Source organism: Molothrus aeneus, chromosome 26 (assembly GCF_037042795.1).
Source record: "Molothrus aeneus isolate 106 chromosome 26, BPBGC_Maene_1.0, whole genome shotgun sequence".
In the NCBI taxonomy this organism is placed as follows: domain Eukaryota; kingdom Metazoa; phylum Chordata; class Aves; order Passeriformes; family Icteridae; genus Molothrus; species Molothrus aeneus.
Genome location: NC_089671.1, coordinates 3,970,660 through 3,996,451, shown reverse-complemented (window position 1 = coordinate 3,996,451; position 25,792 = coordinate 3,970,660). Strand labels below are relative to the sequence as shown.

The 25,792-nt window shown below is 41.2% G+C and overlaps 3 protein-coding genes across 9 annotated transcripts in view; 1 reads left to right on the top strand and 2 right to left on the bottom strand.

Moving 5' to 3' along the window:
* The window catches only part of PECAM1 (platelet and endothelial cell adhesion molecule 1), a 30,178-nt gene extending 24,239 nt beyond the window's left edge, over positions 1 to 5,939 (bottom strand). For all 6 annotated transcript variants that reach the window (XM_066566034.1, XM_066566035.1, XM_066566036.1 and 3 more), the window contains exons 1-7: positions 5,682 to 5,939; positions 5,510 to 5,536; positions 4,085 to 4,387; positions 3,084 to 3,383; positions 2,700 to 2,969; positions 2,064 to 2,324; positions 849 to 1,130 (exon numbers count right to left, since the gene is read on the bottom strand). In XM_066566034.1, the coding sequence (XP_066422131.1) occupies positions 849 to 1,130; positions 2,064 to 2,324; positions 2,700 to 2,969; positions 3,084 to 3,383; positions 4,085 to 4,387; positions 5,510 to 5,536; positions 5,682 to 5,715 (1,477 nt within the window). In that variant the 5' untranslated portion in view covers positions 5,716 to 5,939. The remainder of the gene's footprint in view (positions 1 to 848; positions 1,131 to 2,063; positions 2,325 to 2,699; positions 2,970 to 3,083; positions 3,384 to 4,084; positions 4,388 to 5,509; positions 5,537 to 5,681) is intronic.
* An 8,226-nt stretch (positions 5,940 to 14,165) lies between these two features.
* MILR1 (mast cell immunoglobulin like receptor 1) lies at positions 14,166 to 20,407 on the top strand. Its single transcript, XM_066566042.1, has 9 exons — positions 14,166 to 14,252; positions 14,345 to 14,389; positions 15,211 to 15,498; positions 15,740 to 16,024; positions 16,524 to 16,637; positions 17,070 to 17,159; positions 17,981 to 18,043; positions 18,375 to 18,434; positions 19,866 to 20,407. Exons 1-8 carry the CDS (start codon positions 14,219 to 14,221, stop codon positions 18,425 to 18,427), a joined length of 972 nt encoding a protein of 323 aa, XP_066422139.1. The 5' UTR covers positions 14,166 to 14,218; the 3' UTR covers positions 18,428 to 18,434; positions 19,866 to 20,407.
* On the bottom strand, positions 19,983 to 25,676 carry POLG2 (DNA polymerase gamma 2, accessory subunit). 2 transcript variants are annotated; one of them, XM_066566040.1, is made up of 8 exons: positions 25,175 to 25,676; positions 24,578 to 24,725; positions 24,337 to 24,442; positions 23,773 to 23,946; positions 22,654 to 22,794; positions 21,747 to 21,827; positions 21,069 to 21,169; positions 19,983 to 20,182 (listed from the first exon to the last, which is right to left on the bottom strand). In XM_066566040.1, the coding sequence occupies exons 1-8, from the start codon at positions 25,674 to 25,676 to the stop codon at positions 20,017 to 20,019; spliced, it is 1,419 nt and encodes a 472-aa protein (XP_066422137.1). In that variant the 3' UTR covers positions 19,983 to 20,016. The 2 variants fall into 2 exon arrangements, with proteins under 2 accessions (XP_066422137.1, XP_066422138.1); XM_066566041.1 differs by having other exon boundaries at positions 22,699 to 22,794; positions 25,175 to 25,667.
* Positions 25,677 to 25,792: the final 116 nt, after the last annotated feature.

Here is a 25,792-nt window from a genome sequence, read left to right as displayed (position 1 = left end):
AATTGCTCTGGAAAACACAAGTCCTTATCCAGAGCTGGTACAGACAGAAAGGACAGAATACAGAGAATTTGAGTCACCACCTCACCAGTGATGGACTGTGGAACACTGGCTAACAAGGGTCCAAACAATGACCTTCTCTTCAGAACTTCTAAACAGTGCCACAATATATCCCAAACCACAGCTCTGACACCTGGGATATACCAGCTCCAGCAAAGAGATACCCATTTGTTAATGGACTAAAATTATGCTTTGTGTTTGTTTATTTGTACCTTGTTAGTACAAAATACCTTGACTTTAAATCTCCCTAGATAAAACTCTTCAGAGTTTTATCATTCAGCTTCTCTCTAATGTTAGTAAACAGTGGAACTGATGAATTTAAGGTGAGTCCTAAGGTGCTGTAGTCTGGGTGAATGCAAATACTGTATTAAAAAGCCCTGTTTGGGAGCTCAGCAAGTGGAGAGTGTGCAATAATCCAACGGACTCAAAAGAAATGCAACAATTCTGCATTTATCTGTTCCAGTCATACATAACTCAGTGTCAAAACTCGGAAAACAGCCTATTAACCACAAGTTTATCTTATTAAGACCAACACAATTTGGGTTTAAACCAGGATGCAAAGCTGAAAACTCCTCGGTAGAGAGAAATTAGCTCTTCTTTTTCAAAGATCAAGAATTAACTTCTGCTCTGGTCCAGGACTACTGTGCTGTGATAGGCAAATATTTTAACTCAAGTGAGCAAGAACTTGCAAACATTTCACATCCATTTTTCTTAGTCCACCACTTGTTGCTACAGTTTCAAAACTCTAAATATTACATTAGACAAGAAGAAGAAGAATTAAACAGACTTACCTATCACTGTGACATTTAGAGTATTGCTGGTTTTCACACCGCTGGAGTGATTGTTTCTAGCATCACATCTGTACCCTCCATTGTCATTTAGTCCAATATCTTCATCCAAGAATGTAGCATATGTGTCATTAGTTACATTTTTCTTAATTTCATCCCCTTTGTAGAATGTGAATGTTATTGGTGGTGTTCCCATCACTGAATGACAGATTAATTGTAGAGGCTTCCCTAATACCACCTCTGGTGAGCCACTGACAACAGAAAGAGTTGGCTTGGAGACTGGAGCTAAAAGGTGAATTAAAAAATTGTTACAAATTACACTGCATAAGGCCAAAAGAAAACAGAAATATACAATATTTTGTAGAAAACATAAGTATACAATATTTAGCTAATTTGCAGACAGTCTATATTGGGAAGCTCTTCCTCACTGATAGAATGGAAATGGGGGGTTTGAAGAAATCAATAGCAAAGATGATAGAACATATGTGACTTTGAATAAAGCAGCATACAGGGACAATATGAAGCAAAACAAGGAAAGGATCAGTGACACACCTGTAGATCATCCAAACTCCAAAAGTATTTCTGACCCAAGGAACAAGTCTGCCCTGTGTATGATCTGAGAGAGATTGCACAGCTCCTCCTCAGGAGGAGCACAGTGAACAATGCAGTTCATGCCTTGGACAGACTGGAGACCCACTGTGCCTGCTCCATGAGAGGGAAGGGCACTGGAGTACTCTGAGCTGGTCAGGGGGCTGTGCTTGATAAACCAATAAACCCTTGGCTTTGCTAGAGTAGAGCCAAGCACATGACCTCTGGCTCTGCTGGCTTTCTGCCTGGAGGGGCAGGGGCAGGATTCAAGGCAGGCACTGACAGAGCTTCAGATCAAAGTGAAAGTTTTGCAGAACATTCCTGGCTCCTGCAAATGGCAGTGAATGAGAGTTTATCTGGTCCCTAGCAGAACCTAGAGACCAGCAGGAAGCCATTCCAACGCCCTTCTCCGAGGGCCAGCCCTGGAAAGTACGACTTGATTATATCACAATGCACCAAATCCTCTGCAGCTAAAGCACATCCCACAGAAATTCATGTTGTGAGAACTAACAGACACCCTGCTAGTTCATGGACTGGAGACTGATTCTGTAAACAGATGTCCTTATTTAAAAGCTTCTGGTTTAGAGCCTTCCCCCACCCTGGTGGTTCTAAGCCTCTGTGTCAACTCACCATAAACACTTATCCTTACAGGTTTGCTCTCCTTGATTATTCCTTTTACTTCAGCTTTGCAGGTGTAAGATCCAGTATCATTCACATTAACTTTAATTGCTAAGATTTTAGATTTTTTCAACAGGATGTCTCCACTGGAACTTTTCCGTAAGATAGAGAAGTTGGCTCTCCGTAAACCATTAATGCTGCAGTTCAAAATTAAATCTTTATTTTCATCCAACTGAGTCATAGAAGCAGATAGTGTTGGCTTGGGAAATAATTCTGCAAGATAAAAAGAGAGCTGATTCATTCAAAATAAGCCTGGAAGAATATGACTACTTATCTCAAAGTATACAGAGTGAAGGACATACTGATAGTTTATAATTTGGGAACAAAAAATTGTGTTATTTTAATATTATTGTATTTTCAGGGAAAACAGAAACTTAGCATTTACTTGAAACCACTTTTCACAGGTTGTTTGAGGATATTATTTTAGTTGGGAAGTATAGGTGGGCAAAAATCAGAAACAAAAATCTAACTAGCCTTTAACTTACAGAAAATTTACACTTGGATCTGGAGGTTACACTTGGATCCCGAGTTCTGCCAAATTTAAATATTAATACTTTGAGTAAAATCTAAGATGAACGGAGGTTTTACCTGACACAAAGACATTCAGTTTGGTGGTTTTAGACACTGCTCCTTGCTCCACCTTACACTGGTATTCACCACTGTCCTCTTGAGTAGCTAATGTAGAGTATTTCAGAAATTTCTTATCTCGTACACTGTTCAGTATTGTTCTGTTTTTCTGGAAGATGATTTCAATGCCACGCATTTCAGCAGCCACGGTTGAGCACTCAAATTCTATTATGTCTCCTTCTGTAAAGTTATTGGAGGGCCTAGTGATCAGAGTGGGCTTTCTAAATGGTTCTGCAAGAGAATAGATATAAACATACAGATAGATTGATATACATGTAAATATCTGACCCAATTTTTATCTATGGCTAGCAAAGAAATGTAAAAAGAAAAGTTGAAACAACTTACCCTTGACTGTAACAAGTGTTTTGTTGCTGTGTTGGGAGCTTTCCCATCCAGCTTTTACTTGTCTCTTGCCAAAGCAATCAAATTGTAAAATATTATCTCCCGCTTCAACATAATATTCCATCTCAGAAAAATTTTGGTTTTGTTCAGCTACACGTTTTTCTATAGGCTCTGAATTTGTCTTTATCTTCCGGAAAAAGAACTCTAAAGGAGGAACTTCTTCTGGCAGCTCACAACGTAATTTCACAATTTCACCCTCTGAAACTTCTTTTTTGTCAGCAGTCAGGATTGGCTTGGTCATTCCTTACAACAGAAAACAAAGACAAGAAACAGAACTTTGCATAAGCCTGTAATAAACAGCACCTCTGATGACTGTGGGAATGATTTATACCGATTAACAGATGCAAATATTTTGCAAGAACCAAAAGATGACCCCATAACTACTCAGTGCTGACAAATTCTGTCCAAGATGCTTTTCCAAGGGGAAAATGTCACCTCCAGTCAAGAACACGTCTAGAGAGTGTATGGATGGAGGTGGCCTCTGTTCCCATAAGAGATGAAAGAACAAGACTGAGACAACATTGTCTGCAAAAGTGGCCCATGGCTGATGCTGGCTTTGGTGCTGGCTCTCACACCCTGAGCACCCCTGTAGGTCATTTCCAGCATTTCCAGGAATCTGCCCACCCCTCATCACAGTTATTGGGGTGGGCACAACTTTCACAAATAATTCTTTCTCTAGCCTAGGGAACAGAGGCTCAGGATAGTGGGGATGGTGGCACAGACTGTGTTCCTGACTAGCACTGATCTGGCCTGGAGCCTTGGGGTCCTGAGCTCATTTCTGTGTCTTAACATGGGGGATTAGTATCAAACTCTCATCAAGTACTGTGATGTCAAGGATAAAACACACTTTTCAAGATACCTTGTTTAAGCACTGACTATTATTCCTTCCCTGTAAGGTTGTTCTCTCTCTGTATCTCATCTGCCATGTCTGACAGAACACTCACCTGCAACCCAAACATAGATGGGCTTACTGATAACCAACTTGTCACCTGCTTTCACCCTACATTCATAGTCTCCTGTATCTGCAGACTTGGCCACAGGTATTTCATACCGTGCATCTTCTTTGTCTGATATGGTCATAAATACAAGCTTCCCATCCTTAAAAAATGTGAAATTGTGCTTCAGCTGGAAATCAGTATTTTTGCTAATATCAGCGTGGCAGATGATTGACATTGGAGCTCCATTCTTCACTTTGTCAGATGGTTCAACCTTGATTTTAACTCCGTTGAAAGTAAAAACTTGATAGACTATAAAAAAGAAAAAAATATTTTTATTTTAAATTAGTCCAATACAACACAGTTATCTCAAGCTGCCACATTTAAATTACAAAAATTAATTTTTAAATTTACATTTCATTTGATAGAAATATTGTCATTTAAATTGATAAGTGCTTTTAAGTGCTAATAAAATGGTATTATTTATATAAGTATGTATATGTGTATAGAAATGTGTGTGCATAGAAATATATTCTGGTTTTATAACCACAGCAAGAAAAAGAATTTGTAGCTTAAATTTTACAACTGTTAGGCTCCTGGTATAATTGATATTTATGTTCTCTCATCTCGAGAAACAAGTATAGAGAAAGATGGATAAGTTCATTCATTTTCTCTTCCTTTAGAACTTACACTTCTGAGCTATATCCATTTTGGTCAGGATTTGTATTAGAAATTGCTATTCAAATAGAAAAACTTTCCTGCATCTAAAGAAGTCCCTTGTCCTGCACACTTCCCAACTATTTATAATGAGTCCTTACTAGAGAGAGTCTGGGCCATAAAATCAGTGAAAAGCTGTGAATTTCTTTGCATATGAATAAACCACATGACAGCAAGGAGCAAACATTTCTCCCAGGTGATGGGAAAAAGGAAGCATGCAGAATGTACGTGCTGGGAGCCAGCAGGATGATAAGATAAAACGTAACCATGTTCCTTTCAGAACACAATTTCTCAACTCTGCTCAGACATGATCAATTCTTTTGCAAGACCAGGAGACAGTGCCCTTAACTTATTTTCTATAATTTTATCCTTCCTTCTTCCTTGTGGGCATGAGAGGGATTCTTACATATAAAAACAAAATGCTAATTTTCTCTGCTACCTGTTTTGTGGCTCAGTAAAACAAATTACTTTAGGAAAGATTTCACCTTTATTAAGGTATAAATAGCACATCTCTGATTTAAACACTATACCAAGAAACACCACCAAGTAAGCCCTTTTTTTTTTCATATAGCCAAATTTCATACTGAGCTATTGTACAGGAAATCCAAATAAACTCTGTTATAGATGCATACCAACTGAGGAATTAGTTAAATTAGTTTTATTAAATTTCTACATAAAACCCCCCAACAAAACAACAAAAAATCTACCATTCCCTACCTTTCCCCTGAGCGTAAAGTTCTGAACCTGGGGAAAAAAAAAAAGAGAAGAAACGTTATTTTCAAAGCTTACAGATTGAGACTCAGTGATGAAAAACTGTAAAAAGCCTCAACCAACCCCAGACAAAGCAGCAACACATCTACGCACCCAGAGATTCAGTTATCAAACTTACACTGCAAGAAAATCACCAGAAGAGCAAGATACATCTCGTTCCTGAAGAGCAGACACTTTAATTCCAAAATAAAACAATGCTCATTATCAGAGGTGATGCCTCCAGGTACCAAAACCAGGTTATGCTTTTTTCCCTTGTTGTTTTATGGAAACAGATAAAAATTTGCCATTAAAATTTGTACGTTTTCCCCGATCTTCAGCAGAAACTGGCTGGATCAAGTAATCGTTCCCATTACTGGAAACTGGAAATGGCAAACAATGAGAATGTAAATGCTGCTCCCAGGCAGATTACTGGTCAGGAAGTGACTGGACTTTTCCTGAGGGCGCTACCAAATACGTTTGCTTTGTTTAATTTCTTAAGGTGTATTAAAAAAACAAGAAGTTCCAATGACATTATCCTGCAGTTCCTGTCAGTATGGGTATTTTTAAGTCATGATTAACCATTTAAGAACAGAAATTACCTTTGCTACTTGACCTCAGCAGATACTTGAGCAAATACTTGCCTTCATCCTAACAGAAGACTCTTTCAGAGAATAGATGTACAGAATTACTCATTTTCTCCCTTTACCTCCACTTCTAGGTCTTCCATTTTTGCTGTGGCAAAGATCACCTTTACTGTAGTTTACACAATAAATTCAAATTATCTCAAAAGGCAGAGGTACTGTTGTGTGAGACCAGAATATTGACAGGTGGATCTTTCATACTACCATCATATATCAAAAACGCCAGATTTTATTTTATGTAGTTAGGACAGCACAAAGGACACACAATCACAAACCCTAAACCCCTCAGGAAAGAATCAGATGGAGTTCCAGTTCTCAGCAGAAATCTGCAGCAGCACTGGCACAATTTGAAACAGAGAATGCTTCCCCATTTCCAGGATTTTCCTCTCAGTATATCAGCCTACTTTTAAGTCACACTTAAGCCATTCCCTCTGGCCCTGGTACTGACTGAAGCCGACAGGATGGATAAAGTGAGTTGAAACCAAGCCCTTCAGAAAGTTTCTCAAGTTGTGTGACCCAGAACTCCCCAAACTGTGATTTAGTTATTCTTGAAAACTGAGGGCTCAGCTCTTAATCTCTTTGTTCTTTTCCTCTGTGGACAGAGCCAATGCTTTCCTTTAATTCCAGCAACATTTTCCAGGCTTGTTATACACTGCATAAAACAATACAAAATTACAAAACACAGAAGTCCATAAATGAGACAGACAGTTCTCATAAGCTTCACTGTTCATATGAAATCTCTTTCTTTCCTCCTGGGGTGAATGAAAGCTCCAGTTTTTCCCCAAACCACTATTTTAAAGCTTTAAGTCTACGTCAATGATGGTATTACCCACATCAGCGTGGAATTTTACAAAAGGAAACAGAAGGAAAACACTCATCCATTTAACAATGTATGGGCTGCAAGAACCTCTGGCTGTTTTACAGAATGGCACAATAGTCACAGCAATTAAGACTGAGCTGGTAACTAGCACCAGTGTTTGTCCTGCTCAGGCCAGGCTGTTTGAAACAACCACCGACAAAACCCTGGTGGCTTGGCCAGCTGCCAGCCATGGTCCCCAGAGACAGGTAAAGGAAAAGAGTAGGAGGACACGTGGCAGGTGGAGAACAAAGGTAAATCAACTTTTGCCATTGGTAACAAAAAAATAGGAAGGAAGGAGATTTTCCCCTTCCCCCTTTCCCCGTGGAAGAATTCAGGAGGACATAAAAAGCCCAGCAAAACCACAACAGTCTTTCCCACGGGGGGACAAAGGTTCCTCTGAGCCCCAGCAGGGGAAGGAGGGTGAGGGTGGGCCAATATCCTTCAGAAGGGCAGCAGGGCTCAGGTCAAGCCAGGTTCACGTGGAAAGGGCAGCTGTAGGATGAAATAGCTCAGGATTAAGGTTCAATGGTGCCAAAACGGGAGGCTGTTGCCAGATGTCACTCCCAAGTGAAGTCCATTTCACAAGATCCTCCAGGCTGATTAAACTGTCACATTCCTGACAAGCCTCAACGTGTCTTGGAGAGGAAAATCAAGCTGCTATTGCCCCAAACTCAAGAATTAAATTCTACTGCAGGAATTTAGGCCAAAATGATATAAAACTTGAGAGAAAACCATTTCAAACACACAAGAACATTTTGATACCATCTTCCACGCTTAAACTGGAAACCACATTGACCTAAATAATGTAAACTTAAAGTACCTGTGCCAGGAACACACATGCATATTTTCCTGACAGCCATTTTAATGCCATCTCTCAAGATACATATTTCTGAATTACACAAGATCAAATTTAGTCTAATTCACATCATATAAAAAACTCTATTCAATCCCTATTATATCTCTGGGAAAAGCAGAATTGACCTCAGAAATGCAACACACCTTCTGAAGCAGCCAGAATAGCCATTATAACCTGACTGAATGCCCTTTGAAACCCATGGGAATCATCACATTTAATCTACTGCCAATGAATTGGACCCTTACACACTAAACCTCATCTGGGAATTCACAATCCCTGTTTCTGCTGGCTGGATCCTCTGCTACTTGCTCTCATGTGACATTTCCTAAGAGCCACCAGCTCTGGCAACTGAACAGAGCTTTGCTGCAATGAGAGCAAAGCCTATTTCCCTAACTAAAGGAAAAATGCTGAATAAGATTTTCAATTTTTTCCCTCTGCAAATGGAATGCTTTTAGGCAGTCCCTTACAACAGGAAAGGCAGCTCAGAGTTCCCAGCACAGTGCAGCTGTTTTGTTTCCATGTGCTCACAGCAGAGAGCAGCCACAGCACCAACCTCCAGCACAGACATCTCACACCTCACACACCAATTCCAGCCAAACTTCTGGGGCCCCTAGACTTGGTCCCCTGGTCTCAAATGCCCACTCCTGAGGGCACTTTCACTTTCTTCAGAAAGTTTTGTGTGTGTCACCTTCCAGTTCTAACTGGCTGGTTTATTAATGAAACATTTTTGGGCTCAGACATCTTGTCACTGCTCATGGAGGCTCCACATAATTTCATGTGTAGGTTCACTGACTTTAAATAGAGATCACTGCTATAGAGGTCTATCTACAAATGTTTAGAATTTTTCTAAATGTTATTTTATAAAGTTTTTTATTTCAGAAATTGATGTATATCTACACTGAAGTCAACACAAGTTCTCCAGTAACTAAATCAAGAACAGCTCTGATTTCTAATCCCTCAATTACTGACACATATAATGGTTTAACTGCTTTGATTTCTTAAAGCTGTGACCTGTTTTGCTTACATATCAATTCTGTTTCAGTATACTCACAGATAATAGAACTATAACAACACTGCTGTTTTCACAAGTCTAGAAAATCCCTGGTGAGCTGGGAATGAAACAAATTCTTTCTACACACATTTTCAGGGCATAATGTCTTCTCTTGAAAGTGGGACATTTGCATCAATTATTTTTGTTTTAAAAGCATCTCTTTATACCTCCCTAGAGAAGAATAAAAAATTAATTTTTCTCCACGGATTTGAATACTTACAAGAACATTAAGGAAATTACCATTGCCTTTTTTTTTTTTTAGAAGTCTGGAAATTCCACAAATTACAATTTACAGAAACTCTGGATTGCCCAGTTTGTCTGGGTATAAATTACATTTCACAATGGCACCATCTGCTGGGAGATGAGCAAGATAGTGAAGCACGCTGGGCTTCCCTCACTGCCCCCTTTCACAATTAAACATTGCATGACTGATATCCAACACCTCTTCCAAATGGCAACATAAATTAAACCTGGAAAAGTAACTAAAGGAACCAGAAGGTTGATAATGACAGAATATCACTGAGGTTTTCACCCTGGAACTTCTACTTTCACTACAACAGGAGCTAATTATTACTATTTGGTTTTATGCTTCCTCACTGGTACAGTGCAACACTGGAAAGAGCACTGGAAATCTGTCTTGACTTGTATTTCACAGCACACTTAGAAATTCTTTCAGAAAAATAAGAGCAATTCCTTCTTTCAGAGACATGAGATCAATTGGTGATTACAATGTGGTCATGGACTGTGGGAACACCTGGAACCTTCTCTGTGCCAGTAGTGTGGGACTGATTCAGCTCCTCAAGGACATTTTTAGCTGCTGTCCACTACTGGATGAGCAAGTTCCTCAGTTCAGAAACACACATCACACCCTGTCACTGTCACACAGTGCCCTTTACTGGCAATGGACCAGGATTTGCTCAACTCCAGCATTTCCAGATGTAGCTGGAAAACAGCCTCAAGCTCTGCAGCAATATCCATCAGAGCATCAGCAGTGACAGAGGAGAGGTCAGTAACTTCAGGCTGCAGAGGGAATTAATCCTGGAAATAATTTTCTTTCTCTTACCATTATTTTAATATTGCTTGATGATTCCACAAGCATTATTCCACATCAGTTTCATGAGTAAAATTCAGTTGGTAGTGACTGAATGAGCTGATCCAAGTTGACAGAAAATCTTTCAGCAGCCTGTGCAAACCAAGAGGCAGAATTGATTTGCTCCTGATCTGCTGCAGGTGCCCACACACAGCCAGCCATTGCTGCTCCTCACATAAGTGATGGATGACTGCACAGAGGGGCAGATACTCCTCAGATACACCTCAGAGTACACCAAGAGAGGCTTTAAAAAGGCTGAAAAATAGATATAGTCAGTCCTGGAATACGTGTTGTTTTTAAAATATTTTTTCATTAAATATGTTAAGTATTGTGGGGGAGGGCGGGGGGGGGAGGAAGTTTAACTTTTATCAGAGGTTAGGAACCAGAAAAAAGTTAAAATTAACCTGTGAGTAAGCTGAGTGATTAAGCTAACAGAGCACTCTATCTGCACTCTTACAGCAATTCCTGAAAACATTTGTCTGGAATACTTTTCATGCAGTGATGTTTGAATTTATCCCATGAGAAATGCATTAGTAACCCCAGATTTTGGTCTTTCATAATTTTTTTTCCTTCTTTCTTTCTTTTTCCATTGTTGGGAGATGCTTTGGAGGACAGATATCCCATTCAAAAATATTTAATCTCTGGGGGATTTGGGAGCTGCTAGCTTTATTAAGTTGGGTACCCAAAAGTTCCTTTCACCTGCTGACATGTTCTTTGCAATCTGCAGTTAATTGAAAAGCATTCACTATGTCAAAATTCTCTTTCACAACCAGAATAAATTTAAAGCTACCTTAAATATGCATAGAAAAGACATCCTTTCCTCTTCTCTTTTTTGTCCTCCAGAAAAACAATTCTCTCACAATCAAACTTGAAATAAACAGCAGACTTGCCCCCACAGCCTTCTTGAGTAGGAGTATGAAAATCCAGTATTGAGTAACCTGCCTATAAAAGTAAAACCTTTTTGCAGACAAAACAGAAGCCTTGATTTAATCCATCACCAGACATAACTGTCAGTCCCTGTGTTTTCTGGCAAACCTTCTGCAGACATCCACTGCAGCAGATGCTCCTCCAGACTGCAGGACCTCTTGGGATGAGAAACTGGGACTGGGAATAACTATTTATAATAATTCTTAGAACTCTGCTGAAACACACAAATTTCCTTGGAAGCCTGTGACAGAACAGACAAAGTTCTTACTACAGAACACTATCCCAAGTTAAAGAACTGACCTTGGGAATGAGAGCTCAGATTGGTTTATTCCCTTCCACCTGCTCTCTTGAGGCACAATATTGTCAACAGCACCAAGTGATACATATTTCCCTTTCTGATGCTTTAACTTACTTGTTTTGTGACACATATTTCCCTTTCTGATGTTTTAACTTACTTGTTTTGGCTGGATGACTTCTGTTCTGCAATGTTCTGCTCATTATTTGTCAAGTTTATTCAGTTCTCCTTACATGTAGAACCACATTAATTCCAGGCAGGAAATTTAAAAATCTAATAAAAAGGGAATTCCAAGCTCACACGTACCTTTCTGCTGCTATAAAACTCTGTACACATGCTGAAAAAACCAACATCCTCTTAGTCCAAAGGCAATAGCAGCTCTGCCTGAAAAACAATCCAGATGGAAGCAAACTTCTCATTTCCAAACAGAAACCAGGGCTTTGGACCAGCACTTGTCTCCCCTGGACACTCAGGCTGAGCATCCTGAGGGAGCCTGCACACCCTGAAAGCTGATTCTGGTGACACCTAAACTTTTATTTTTTAGAAGGTAGGGCTAAATTCACAGTTCCTTTACCCACAGCTTCTTAAAAAAAGCATTGGGTTGCAGGTGAGCTCCAGCAGCCAGGGCTCCTGAGGGCTGTTTGTGAAGGTTTCTGACAAGAGCAGGCTCCCACAACAGCAAAATGCACAAACATCCCCATCCTCCCTCCGACAGCTGCACTTTCACACGTGCTTCCTGACAGCTGGGAAAAGATGTTCCGTTCTTGGGGTTTGCTGACAGTGTTTCCACATCAGAAACATTTCTGAGAGGAGGGTGGAGACTGTCTTAAAAGAGATTTTAAAAGAAAACAAATCCAAACAAGTAAACCTCCACCAAAATTTAAAAAACAAGGAGGAAGGAAGTGCACACAACGTTCTGTGAGGAAATTTTGCAATGCTGCAACAGCCAAGGATGGGGCAGGGATCCTCTATGACCCAGGGAAGGGCTGCAGGGCTCGTTTTGTTGCCTTCAGAAAGTGGAAAGAAAGAAATAAGAAATAAGACAAGGATTGCTATTAAGTCATTTTCTGTGTAAGCAATTGTACAACAGGGCCTGGAGTCCTGCAGAAGGCATTGCCCATGCATAGCTGACATTTACTTCACCCAGAATAAAAAACATCTCCTTGCCAAGCCTGTCATTATGTAGCTTTGTATTACTGATTACTTCATCAAATTAGTCATCAGGTTTGTTTATGCAGTAGTGTTGAACTCAAATTCTTTATGAGATTTGTACCTTCTAGTACAAGATTTCACTTCCTTATAGCTTAATATTTGAAGCTCAACTGAAATATTTTCTTAACAAGCTGGCTAGCTATAAATATTTATTAATATCTTAAAACTTCTACAGATTTTAGACTTTTTTAGACTGTTTTTAAAAAATTATATTGCTGCTAAAAACACACCCAGTGCCACGAACATCCTTAGTCTCAGCTGTATTATCACTTGCCCTATCTCGAGCAAATATGTGTCTCTTTGATATGGATCAGTGATCTCATTAATTCCTTTCCCAGAACAGTGCTGGAAAAACTACCCAAAAGGAGAAAGGTGGGGGTTGGTCTTTCCTCCCAAGCAGCAAGTGATAGGACAGGAGGAATCACCCTCAAGTTGCACTGGAGGAGGTTTAGATTGGATATTAGGAAAAAATTCTTCATGGAAAAGGTTAGACATTGGCACAGGCTGCCCTGGGAAGTGGTGGAGTCACCTGGAGGGATTTAAAGACATGGAGATGTCTTTAAATGGGGACTGGGTTTAGTGTTGCCCTGGCAGTGCTGGGGGAATGGCTGAACTTGATGCTCTTAGAGGCCCTTTCCACCCTCAGTGAGTCCCTGGATCTGAACTGCAGGGCAGGGGGGCTCTACCACACAGCTCAGGGGAGAAACTGCTGCTCACATCAGCCAGGGCTCAGCACAGCAGGACACAACATCTGCCTGTCCCAAACTGCTGCTCAACATCTGCCTGTGTCCCAAACTGCTGCTCACATCAGCCAGGGCTCAGGACAGCTGGGCACAACATCCTCCTGTGTCCCAAACTGCTGCACAACATCTGCCTGTGTCCCAAACTGCTGCACAACATCAGCCAGGGCTCAGGACAGCTGGACACAACATCTGCCTGTGTCCCAAACTGCTGCTCAACATCTGCCTGTGTCCCAAACTGCTGCACAACATCAGCCAGGGCTCAGGACAGCTGGACACAACATCTGCCTGTGTCCCAAACTGCTGCTCAACATCTGCCTGTGTCCCAAACTGCTGCACAACATCTGCCTGTCCCAAACTGCTGCTCACATCAGCCAGGGCTCAGGATAGCAGGACACAACATCTGCCTGTGTCCCAAACTGCTGCTCACATCAGCCAGGGCTCAGGACAGCTGGGCACAACATCTGCCTGTGTCCCAAACTGCTGCACAACATCTGCCTGTCCCAAACTGCTGCTCACATCAGCCAGGGCTCAGGACAGCTGGGCACAACATCCTCCTGTGTCCCAAACTGCTGCTCACATCAGCCAGGGCTCAGGACAGCTGGACACAACATCTGCCTGTCCCAAACTGCTGCACAACATCTGCCTGTCCCAAACTGCTGCACAACATCTGCCTGGGTCCCAAACTGCTGCACAACATCTGCCTGTCCCAAACTGCTGCTCACATCAGCCAGGGCTCAGGACAGCAGGACACAACATCCTCCTGTGTCCCAAACTGCTGCTCCCCACCCCACTGCTCCTCTCTCTGCCCACTCCTCTGCCTGCCATAGGCTAAATGTACGTGAAATAGGACAAAATTCTCCACAGAAACATGAGTAAAGATCAGCAGTGATCAGCACAGTTTCCGTATTTAGAACTTCCTCAAGCCCTAGGGCCACTCCTCCATCTCCTTCAGAAGATCTCCGTCATGTAACTGCACCAGCTCTCTTGCCCAGTATCCAGAAAATGTTTTTTCTGACAATTCTGCTGTTTTCCTACCGTAAGCTAAGGACATGTTTCTTTCATATTACAGATCTTTCTCAAGCAGAACCATTGTTTCTCGTCTGAAAGCTTTTCTTCTTCTTCTCTTAGCTCAAATGTCTCAACAGATACAGAAAATTACCGCAAATGGCAAAGGTAGGTTCTCTTGTTGATTTTGAGGTATGTGCTGAGATTGACTGTTAGCCAAAAAAATGGGGGAGGAATTTAAAAATGTCAAAAAATTTCATGCCAAATTAAATCTTTTGCCTCTCTGTGCAGTGAATCAGTTTAAAAGTTTCTATACAAAGTTAACCATCTCTTTGCTGACCTGTATGTAAAGTCAAAATTGCTTTAACTTGTTAAAACATTTTTTCCTTCATGGAAATGTTGTAATTTATTTTAGTCATGATTAGTTCAGTACCATTTTCTATGGAAAGACAGGTTTTGATTGCAAATTCATTTGTATAAGATCATGAAAAGAAACAAATTTGAGAGACCATCAAGGTCCTTACTGCCACTATTCACGTGCTCAATCTACTTCCACAAGGTTAGTTCTGTCTGTTAATAAACAGCAACAAATAAAATACTGCTTTTGCTTTCAGGTTCACATACTACCTCTCAACTAATTTATAAGGTGACTTTCTTCTACAATTAATGCTCGACAATATTTGATTTAATCTTTTATAATTCTGTTATTTTAATTGCTGCTGTAGTTCAATAGTATTGATTCATCTGAACACATCTGTGGGCTTTGCGTGGCTGTGCCTCTTTTGCATGAACACAGGCATTGTTCACGTGTGAAGCTGCATTCTGATTTTGAAAAGTTATTGAGTTGCCTACTATCAGAAGTGGAAAAGTATAATGGGCCATTTCAACACAAATAAGCATAGCTTGGTTGTCAACATATTTTGGGACAAATCTGGGGCTTTCTTGGGTCATAGGTGCAGTCAACTCACTCAGAAGTTTTTTCTTTCCAGAGATGGTGTCCAATCCCAAGCTGGTACTGGTTCAGGGGACTTTGAATGTGGTGATGAAGCAGAATGTGACCCTCTCCTGCCTCTCTGAGCCTGGATCTCCACCTGTCAGATACATACTGTTCAAGCACAACCAGCAGGTATCTGCTTTAAACAGGTCAGACTTGAGCCCTGCACTGTTCACCCTGACCATCAGCTCTGCCAGGGATGTGGGGGAATACAAGTGCAAAGCTGAGTATAACAACTCCAGTGGTGGAAAATACAGCAACAGCCTCAACTTCACCCTCTTAGGTACGTCTTGCTGTACCCCCTCCAAGCCCTGGCTATTGCAGGGGCACACAGCCATTTCTTTTCTTGACTGAGGAGCTGAACTTTGCTGCTGTTCTTACCTCAGGACTGGCAGGGCTCTCCCACCTGGCTCACGACCCCTCCATCCTCCATGCCCAGCTCTTTTGCAGTGCTGTCAATCCAAGTCTTGCCTGGAGCCTGTCCTGTACTCTGTGATTCAGACTTTTCAGTTTTCTTTCTACAGAGCCAATCTCCAAGCCAGTGCTGAGCTCACCCACCTCTCAGGCAAAGAAAGGCCAGAACGTGACCCTGTCCTGTTTCTCGGAGAACGGATCCCTTCCCATCACTTATCTGTTCTTCAAAGGAACACAAAACATTTCTCCCCAAAAGACAATGCAGAAGAGGAAAGCAGCTGTGATTTTTCTATTTATCAATTCCCTTAGTGACTTTGGAACCTATAAATGCAGAGCTAATAACAGTTTTCCCAATATTACAAAATACAGCAACGCTTTCAACTTTACATTAGCAGGTATGAATGAGAAGAGGTTACTACTGCTGACAAACTGGGATCACACAAAATTCACAATGTTGTAACTATTCAACTGTTTAGCCAGATATTTTGATCCTGCAATGTGATGTTCAAAATATAATTTTTTAAATTTAAAAAATTGAGGTTTTAAAATTAATACAAAACCATAGAACTCCGTGCATCGTAGATAGAAGTTTGAAGGGACAATGGGGGATGTCTGTAAAAGACTCACTTTTACAAGAAACCCCTGGTCCACCTTGGAGAGAGTCTGGTTTCACTTTTCTCTCTGCTCCCATAAAAGAGCTTAACAGGCACCAGCAGGCTGCCTTCCTTCTGCTGGGGCACAGAGCCCCTGGGACTCTCATGAACAGTTACAGTAACCCCAGTTAATCTAAAAGCTGAAAGAAATTTTAAGTCTTGATTTCAATTTACAGAAAATACTTAAAATATGAAACAACACTTCATTGCATAAACACCTTTTTTTTCTTATTTTTGGCAGAAGAGAGAAGCCATTCTCAGCCCCTGATAATTTCTCTTGGGCTGATCCTGCTACTACTTATAATAGGATTGGCTCTGGCAATTCCATTTTTCCTAATTCCTTTGTATAAAGCAAGTAAGTTATTTGAATGTCTGTTTCTTTTTCCAAAGGTCATTTATGTTGTCAATGTATTTCAGTGTGTAAAGATCACATTTTCAGTAGAGTAGCTCCTGGTATTTTATCATGTTGTTGAATCTCCTCTGAAGCAGCACCAGCAGCTTAACAAGACTTTGACAAGGCCAAATCTCTGAGCTCGGTTTTAGATGAAAGATCTGGGGTGGGGGAGGCAAAGCAACAGCTAACGTAATACACAAAAACACTGGAGGGAATTTTACCTCACTGGAAAGGGAAATTATTAAAATGCCCTTGGTTAAAGAGTAATTTTGATTGCGAAAATAATATTACCTGAGATCTCCAGATATTAAAAAATACATTGAAACTGTTTATTTCTAAGAAATATATATAAATACACACACACAACACACGTTTTTCTTTTACAATTTGCAGAAAAATTTAAGTCCACCAGGTCCCAAATTGGCCTTACTTCAAGAGTGAATGCAGAGGAGTGTGAAAATGAAGTCATATACTCAGAGATTGGTAAGTTCCTGTCACCCCTGCAGTCAGTCACCCCTTCCCCCTTCAGGTACTGGAAGGGGACATCTCCTGACCCTCCTGGCAGAGGCATTATCTGAAATCCCTCAGACTCCATATCTGGCATCATCTGACAGCCATGCAGCCAAAACTGCAGCTGGTTAAATGAACTGAGGTTTTAATAAAAAAGGGTGTAATGGCCATTTACTTACAGACAATAGTGAGCTATATGAAGCTGTAGCAAAATCAAACTTGCACAGCTTCTGCATTCTGTTCAAGTGTTCAGTACTTTAGTTATTCAATCCTTCTTAAGTTTGGCAAGATTCAAAATAAAATCAAACTGAAATTATGAAGTGATAACAAAGCAACTGACTTATGCTAAGACATTTTAGAACTTGTAGAAAACACACAATAATGAAGACATTACCTGACAGCCACAATGCTCTGAACTTGTACATTTCTACAGAATGTGAATGCCTCTTTCCAAGGGGATAAGAATCCCCCCAAACAAACCAATAGCAAAGGCATTGTTTCCAATTTCTAAATATCCAAACGGAGTAACTGCCTCCAAACAAACCTGCCTTCCTGATCATGCAGTAGGTAGAGCTCTCACTGCCCTGCTGGGTCAGCTCAGTGCTGTGCTGCTGCTTGTGCCAGGTCTCAGCCTGCAAGGACAGTGAGAAGAGCTCTGATAAGGCCCATGGATACCCCATGATTTATAATCAGTATGGAATCTCACTGCTTTGTTTCAAAATTACAGAAAAAAAAAATGTCTGATTCAAGTTGTTTGTAACTGAGTTAATTGCTGTTCATCATCTTTAAACCAGAGCCTGTTAGACCAGAAGAAGAATACATCAACTTCTCCGTTATTAGAAGAGAAGAGGAAAAAGGTGAAAACCCCAAGCTATAATATTGGAATATCTGATGCACACAAATATGTTTTGAGGGGACTTTGCTGGGTGGAGGCAGGGCTTAAATACTTGCAATTGCTTATGAAATTGCTTAGTTACTATGGAAAAACTAAAATAGCTTTAAAATTGTTTTGAGGAGGGGTGGGGAAGAAGAAGGAAAAACGCCAACAAACCATCCTATGGCAAATTCAACAGCCTCACTAGGAAACCACACAGATGTCATTAGTAACCACATTGCTGATGTAATGGTAATTCTTCTGTATATCTGTACCAAGAAAGCAGCTATGAATTATGCTATTCTGGCTTTTAGCAGGGAAGAGGGCATGTGCTACAGTCTATTCAAAGGTCCTCATCAGAGACTGAGTACCAGGTATGATTATAATTTTTTTCTGATTAACTTAATCACATACTTTTAAATTTTTCAGCCCTCAAATGTGCTAAGTTCCAGCAAGCTACATACAAAGAGATGATATTTAGATACCAATTTCCTGGCCTAATCAGTTTGTAGACAGATAGTGTAGCTCACTTTTGAGGCAAAATCTCTGAGCCATAATATCTATGGACTTATGACAAAAAGTAAATAGAGAAAACTTAGAATTACATGCAAAGCTTTCACACAGATTTAAGTTCCTGACCATAAAGTAGAAACTGGATTGTTTGCAGACATAAGATAACCAAAAGGCTTTTGTCTAATGTACCAAAAAAAGAAAAACCATCCCTCAGGCATGAGAGTATCTGTATTTGGCCTCTATGTACCTGCAAGGATGGCAATTTCTCAGTTCAGCTGTACCTCAGCTCTCAGAGAGGGATAGGTTGCTAAAACTAATTTTTGGGATAGCGAATTTAAAAATAAATTCTGTATCCTGCTACCAGCTGTTTCTAAGATGTTGCTGGGTTTCTTTAATACCATTCCATAGCCAACTTATTTAGAATTCCGTAAGTTCAGCAAGTCACATTATGCTAACATTGATTATGTCTAGCCTAAATACTCTATACTGCAATCATTACTGCTGTTAAAAATAACTCATTTATAGTTAAGTGAGCACCATGTTAGTAGAAGAAGATTTTAAGGCAAATTCTTGTGTTTCATGACACTGATGACTATCAGAGGCCATGGGCCTTGCTGCACTTTATACAGGGACTGAACAAGCTGTACAGGCACTGGAAACCTAGAAAAGATCAGAAACACACAGTTCTGTATCTCTGCAAACTTTTGTATCTGATTTTAACCACTTTGCTTAGGTACAGGAAAAATGCAATCACACATTAGTCTTTTTCCACCATTTTGTACACACAGATATTTTGTCCACAGAAAATACTGGTTAAAAAAATATTTATATCTGTTACTCTGTTACTCTTGGTAATATATTTCTGATTTTTTTTATGTTTATCAAGTGCAAGATGAAGTAGCTTACATGTTTAAGAACTGATGCCATGTGACACATTCCTACAAACAGTACAAAGATACCTGTTAATAATAAATCTGTTACTGCCATTCCATCAAACATCAGTGGTGGTCCATGTAGCACTGGGAGACTTTGCTGACACCTAACATAAAAATTATAAATGAACATAAATGCAGAGAGAAGATACTAATGTTATTAAAATATTTAAGATTTGGAAGTCTTTAATATAAAATACCATTTTCCAGCAAAGATCACAATTGTGTCAGCAATACAGAGGAAAGCTGAATTTTTAATTTAGGATGGAGCAAGGTCATGATATTAAAACCAAAGATATGAACAAGAATATGGTTAGCCTTGCTAATAAGGGCCAAGTTTTTCTCTTCCCTTTTTCCAAGGCAACCTGGAAGACCCAGATGTGACAGAAAACAGATGCACCACCAAGTCTTAGCAGAACTGTTTGCAGAGAATCCACTGAGTCCTCGCCAACGCTGAAACCAGTTCAGGCAAAGATGTCTAAGAAAATCCTTTTATTCAACAAGCTTAAGTTTACACATTTTTGGCTGATGCAACATACTTAGTTAGAAAGTCCTTCAGCCTGGAAATGTGCATCATTTCCTTCATGGTGGTGTCTCTGCTTCTCAGCTGGACCACTCCATTCTCTAGAGTGCCATCACTTATCAAGACCATGAAGGGAATACTCATCTCATCGTACCTGCAGAGAGAAGAACTCACCTGTTACTGCTTTTGGTGCATGGAAAAAATCAGATAACTTACATACAAATGACCATAAACTGTACATGTTTAGTTTTGCTGTATTGCACTAAGTCTGGTGTGACACCTCCAGTTTTCTCATTGCCATTCCTTGCTTTCCTGATTACATGTCTTCAAATTACTTAGCTACTTTATTATATAAAAAGAATCTTATTTAGTAACCTATTAAAAGAGTATTTTTCTACAAGCAGAATTTAGTTTTGTTTTACTGCACATGAAAAAGAGGTTGCATTTCTTTTCTCTCAGAAAAAACCACTCATCACTATGCTCAAGATGCTTTGACATGAGGAGCCACATGCCCCACGTCTACTCCTGGTTAACAAATCATAACAAAGCCCCCAAATGGAATAGCTGTTTTATGTCCACAAACAGTTAATCCCATCACTTATAGCAGTGGTTCCAGACTTGGAAGAACTGTCAAGTTCAAGACTAGACAGAGTGGGTTGTTTGAAAGAGTGCTTAAGAATGAAACACAGAACCAGACCAGATGCAAAAATGGGGGTGAGGGTGGGAAACAGTTCTGCAAGCTTACAATTCATCTGAAGAAATTTGCTTTCTACATGAGAGTTTTTAAAAGGCATTTCACAGTTCCAAGGAAATAACAGTAACATGTGAAAGGCTTCTACTTCAATTAATTTTAAAAATTAGCTGATATATGTTTTTCATAATAAAACTACTTGAATCCAAGTCTGTAGTTTGGGATCCACACCTTCAGTCAGTAACTGCACTCAATGACTTCCTACTGAATAAAGGAATATTTACAGCAGTCCACAGAAAGTTATCTTTGACCTTCATAGTTTAATTTACAAAAGACTGTTTGTCCTTACTTTGTATAAAGATGTTCCAGAGACACATGCACAGTTTCCAGATAACCCGGCCATACAGAAATTCCATTTTCTGTCAGTTCATTGAACAATCCTTGACAAACCTGTGTTCATTTAAAAACAAAAGGTAAAAGACAGACTTTGAGGGCTGAGACTCTATACAAAGAAGCCATTAAAACTCTTAACAAGTGTGGTATTAACATTCCTAGCTGGTGTTTATTTGCTGGCTGAAATAATCTCAAATCAGAAAGCAGCCTGGCAGTTCTGTCTCCACTTCTGTTTAAAAACATGCCAGTGGAAGTTTCCTCCCTTCCACAAGGACTTCATGACTGACTTAAATGAAAACTTTTTAAAAATCCTTCTGAACGTGCAACTCATGTATTAAGATAATTCTGAAAGATTAGGCTGAGAGGGATGGTGTTACTCATTTTCCTTAATTTTGCATCAAGCATCAGCTGTATTGTACCAAAGACAATTTGTCCACACAAGGAACTGCTGCAGTGAATTCCTTTGGCTGTGACCCACAAGCTGCAGAGCAGGAGCACCATGAACTCTGCACAAACAGCAGTGTCCAGGAGTCAAAGCATCAGCACGATTTTCCTCAACATAAACAGTGTCTGACTTGTAACACATGACATGGACAGTCAATGCTCAAAATTAAAATACTCTCTTACCACATACCTGCCTCAGCTCTGTTGTTGGACCTTTTCCTACATCCAAGGCCACTTTAAGGGGTGCTAAGCAAGGATGAAGCTTAAGTACCTAATAAATTTTTTAAAAAAATCAACAGATTATTAAATGTATTTATCATGCAATTCTAAACAGAAGTAGGAAATAGCAAATTTTTAAAAATTAAATTAAGGTTCTAAGCATACAAAAAATTTCTTACAACACAACATCTTGAATTAGAAGCAAGTGTAGTTTATGCAACAAGCACACAGCCCAGCTACATTCACATGGCAGAAATTACTCTATTTTGGCTGATCTCCAGAAAAGAGATTAAGACTTGGTAGCAGAGTTCCATCATCTTGAATGGAGCCAGAGTGATGAGAGCCAGCCCAGCAGGCAGCTCCCATCCAGTCTACTGCTGTTCTTAAAGCCCAAACACCTGCCTGGGTAACAGCACTGACAGCCTGCACCCCAACTCCAGGAAACAGGGGAAAAGTGGGGAGAATGATGGTCCTTGGGGAGATGCCCCATTACCACCTGGGACCCACTTTCTCTACTCTGCTCAGCCACTTTCAAATGCTGCTGGAAAATACAAATTGCTCTTTCCCACAATCTGCAGCTACATTCCAATTTCTCTTAACCCCATCACTTGCATGGCAGGATCCTACCTATGAATCAGAGAGAAGGGTAAATCAGGAAAAGGGGACCTCAGAATGAGAAAAATTGCTTATGTGGGTGACAGGGACCACAGGGGCTGTGCCATGGGGCCAGCCTGGTGCTGCCAGTGAGAAGGTTGAGTCTGCACCTATTGGGAAGGATCAGGATGGCCACATGGAAAAGGAAACATTGCCATGCTTGAATTTACCACATTGTCCAGGGGGGTTGTACTTATTTTCTGACATTTTCTACATGAAGTTACCTTTCTCTGAGAATTTTTCTTTGCTGTTAATGGATTCTCAACTACCTGTAGAGAATCAAAGAGATAAGCTAACACTCCTCGGTCCAGATTCCCATTCACAGACAGAACATGAGGGATGACATTCTTCCTTCCATCTCGGCCCTGAAGAGAAAAAACCCACGTAGGAACACATCAAACATTGTCCCCAAATGCTTTTTGTTTGCTTTAAATGTATAATGAGACACTGAGCTCAAGCACTCTTATTTCACTTCAAATACAGACATTTATTTAAAATATTACCAGCAATTTTAGCAGTGTATCAGTAACCAGGTAAGGCTGTAACAGTGGGGAAAGCAGGTCAGGGCAGGATGGGATTCATTTCTTGCTCTGCCACTTTGATCATAAATTTAAATCTATGGCAAATACATTTGAAACTCTGCATATTCTTCTGGAGGTTTGCAGATTACTTCCAAGTGACCATGAGTCCCCACATTCTGAGAAATCCCTATGTAACCCAGTTTTGTAGAAATAAACTGCAAAAGCAGGAAAGACAGGACTATCATGAGAAGAAGGTTGCAATTTTCTAGTAAAATACAAAGTTACTCTGGTTCTATCTTTTTAGCCTAACTCCAAATTTAGTTTCCCATTTATTAAGTTTGTTCCCTCTTCAACATATTCAGTGGAGAGGTTTCCCTCTGGTCCATTCCTCCCTTTTCTATAAAGCTATTTTTATAACCCATTAAGTTATAAAAACTTCTACATACATGAAAGTGAGCAAGCTACAGCAAGAAATAAAACCCCTCACATTTACAGGCTGTTTTTGATGCAATCTGAACAGTGCAAAACACAGTCTGAGTTTTTGTTTCCATTTACTCACAGATACAGGTAAAAGCTATGCCTCTGACAACAGCTGTCTTGTCAATAGGGCTCATTTCTAATTTTGAAGAATTCCTTGCAAAAAAATAAAAGTACCAAACACTACTTTGTCAGCTTTGAAAATGATGGTTTGATTGCAGAGTGTCAACTGTACTGTTCTTGCAGCAAATGAATAAAAGGCCAACCACATGCTAAGTAAAGAAACCATTTCCCTCACACATTACCATCTTTATCAGGAAAAATGTTTAATACAGTAAAGCTTACAAGTAATTTAGATCTCTCTCCTGGATACAGCTGTAACAGTTCAGTATCACCAAGGTTCTTCAGCGTTTCTATTGTTTCTGTCCCCCAGGGAAAGCTATAATGTAACTTAAATCCTCTTCTGCCTTCTTCATCCTGAAAGTCACTGCTGCTGAAGTTAGACGGGCCTACAGCAAACTGAAAATAAGGAATAAGAGGTGATCACTACTGCAAACCCCATAGTAACTACAAAAAACAAGTCTGCAATGCAAACTGAAGTCTGGGTTGTTTTAGTACCATTTTCTGATTTTCAGCCAAAGGTTTTTATAAGTTAAAGCCCAAATGTCTTGGTTGTTTTATGGCATTTTCATCTCACATCACTGACAAACACAAAACATTTGCCTTTCTGTAAGTCACGTTATAAACTAGTTATCAGGTTTGTCATCAACTTCAGTAGCTTCTCAATTTCCACGAGAAATGCACCTAGAACAGGCCAGCAATGTAAGACCCTAAAACCAACCGGGGTGACTATTCCCCCCAAGGCATAAAGGAGCAGGCCAAGATTCCCCATGGATATGCTGCTGTTACCTTTCTCCACCACTGGAGCCTCTGGCGTAGCCAGTAATCGAGCCACTGTCCTGCAGTTCTGGGAGAACTAAACCAGGCAAGCAGAGACGTGGTCCTCTCGCCTATTCTTTAAACAACAGCAAGGGCAGCAAGTTAACACCTTGGGAAATAACAAGGGAAAAGCAAGAAACAGCATTCAAAAATAATCCAAAAGTGAAACAGTTGGTTTAGGTATAAGGGATTAACTGCTCTATTACTCTACCTTGTAAGGTTTTTGTTGTGTTGTTCATTTCCTGAAACAGAATGTTCACTTTCTGGAACAGAATGAAAGCACACTCCAATCTGAGCAAGGCCACAGGGCAGTCTTTTGTTCACCAGCTCTAAGCAGCTGACATATTGTGCCAGAACACCTACAAAAGACAAAGCCCTGTTTTTAGTGGCCACGGGAAAGTTTCTGATGTTTTAACTCTACCAAGAACAAATTAAGCACATATTATACACATGTTGTTTGTACATGCAGTCCCACTATCTTTACTAGCATTGATGCCTTGCAGACATGGGCTCAGTAGGCTGGTTCCTCTGGGCACGTTGATTTTAATGTGCTTTTCCCCGAATTACAAGTAATTTAGATCTCTCTCCTGGATACAGCTGTAACAGTTCAGTATCACCAAGGTTCTTCAGCGTTTCTGGAGCTTAGCTGCTGCCCACCTGTACTGGTAAGATCCTTGAAAAGCACGCACAGAAGGAACATTCCAACTGCACCAAGGCAGCTGGGAAAACCCCTTAAATAAAGCTGCTTCGCTCCCAGCAGGAAACTCGTGCGCAGGGTGGAGGCTGAGCGGAGCCGCCCGGGACCTACCGGGCAGGAGGCTCTCCCGCAGCAGCCCCGTGGCCCCCAGGACTTCATCCAGGGCCGGGCCGCCAGGGCTCTGCCCATAGCCCTGGAGGGCTTCGCGCAGCGTCTCTGGGTGCAGCAGCCGCAGCCCCTGCGCGTCCCGCAGAGCGCCGGGCGGGCCGTGGAGCGGGGCATCCACGGGGAACACCTGCTCCCGCACGGGCAGCGCCGAGTCCCACCACTGCGCCGCCAGGTTAGCGCGCAGCGCCGCGCCCAGCGGCCCGAAGCCGGGGTGGCGGCCGCTCAGGTAGGCGCTCCAGGGCAGCGGCCCCGCGCCGCCCCGTAGGAAGAGCCGCCGCCAGCACACCTCCAGCAGCTCCGCCCCGCCCGCCGCCTCGGAAGCACTGCTGCCCTGCGAGTACGGCCGCGCCGAGCACCCAGCCGGCACCGGGACTCGCCGCCGCCTCGGCTGTCCCATGGCGGCGCGGCCGCACCAGCGGCAGCCTTGGCGAGACCCCAGCGCCATCTTGCCGCTCCCTCACGGCGGGGCTGGAAGGGGAGGGGGGGAAGTGGGTGTGGGTGTGGGGGGGGGGGGGTGGGGGTGTCGGGGCAGCCATTGCGCACGCGCAGCGCCCCGCGCGG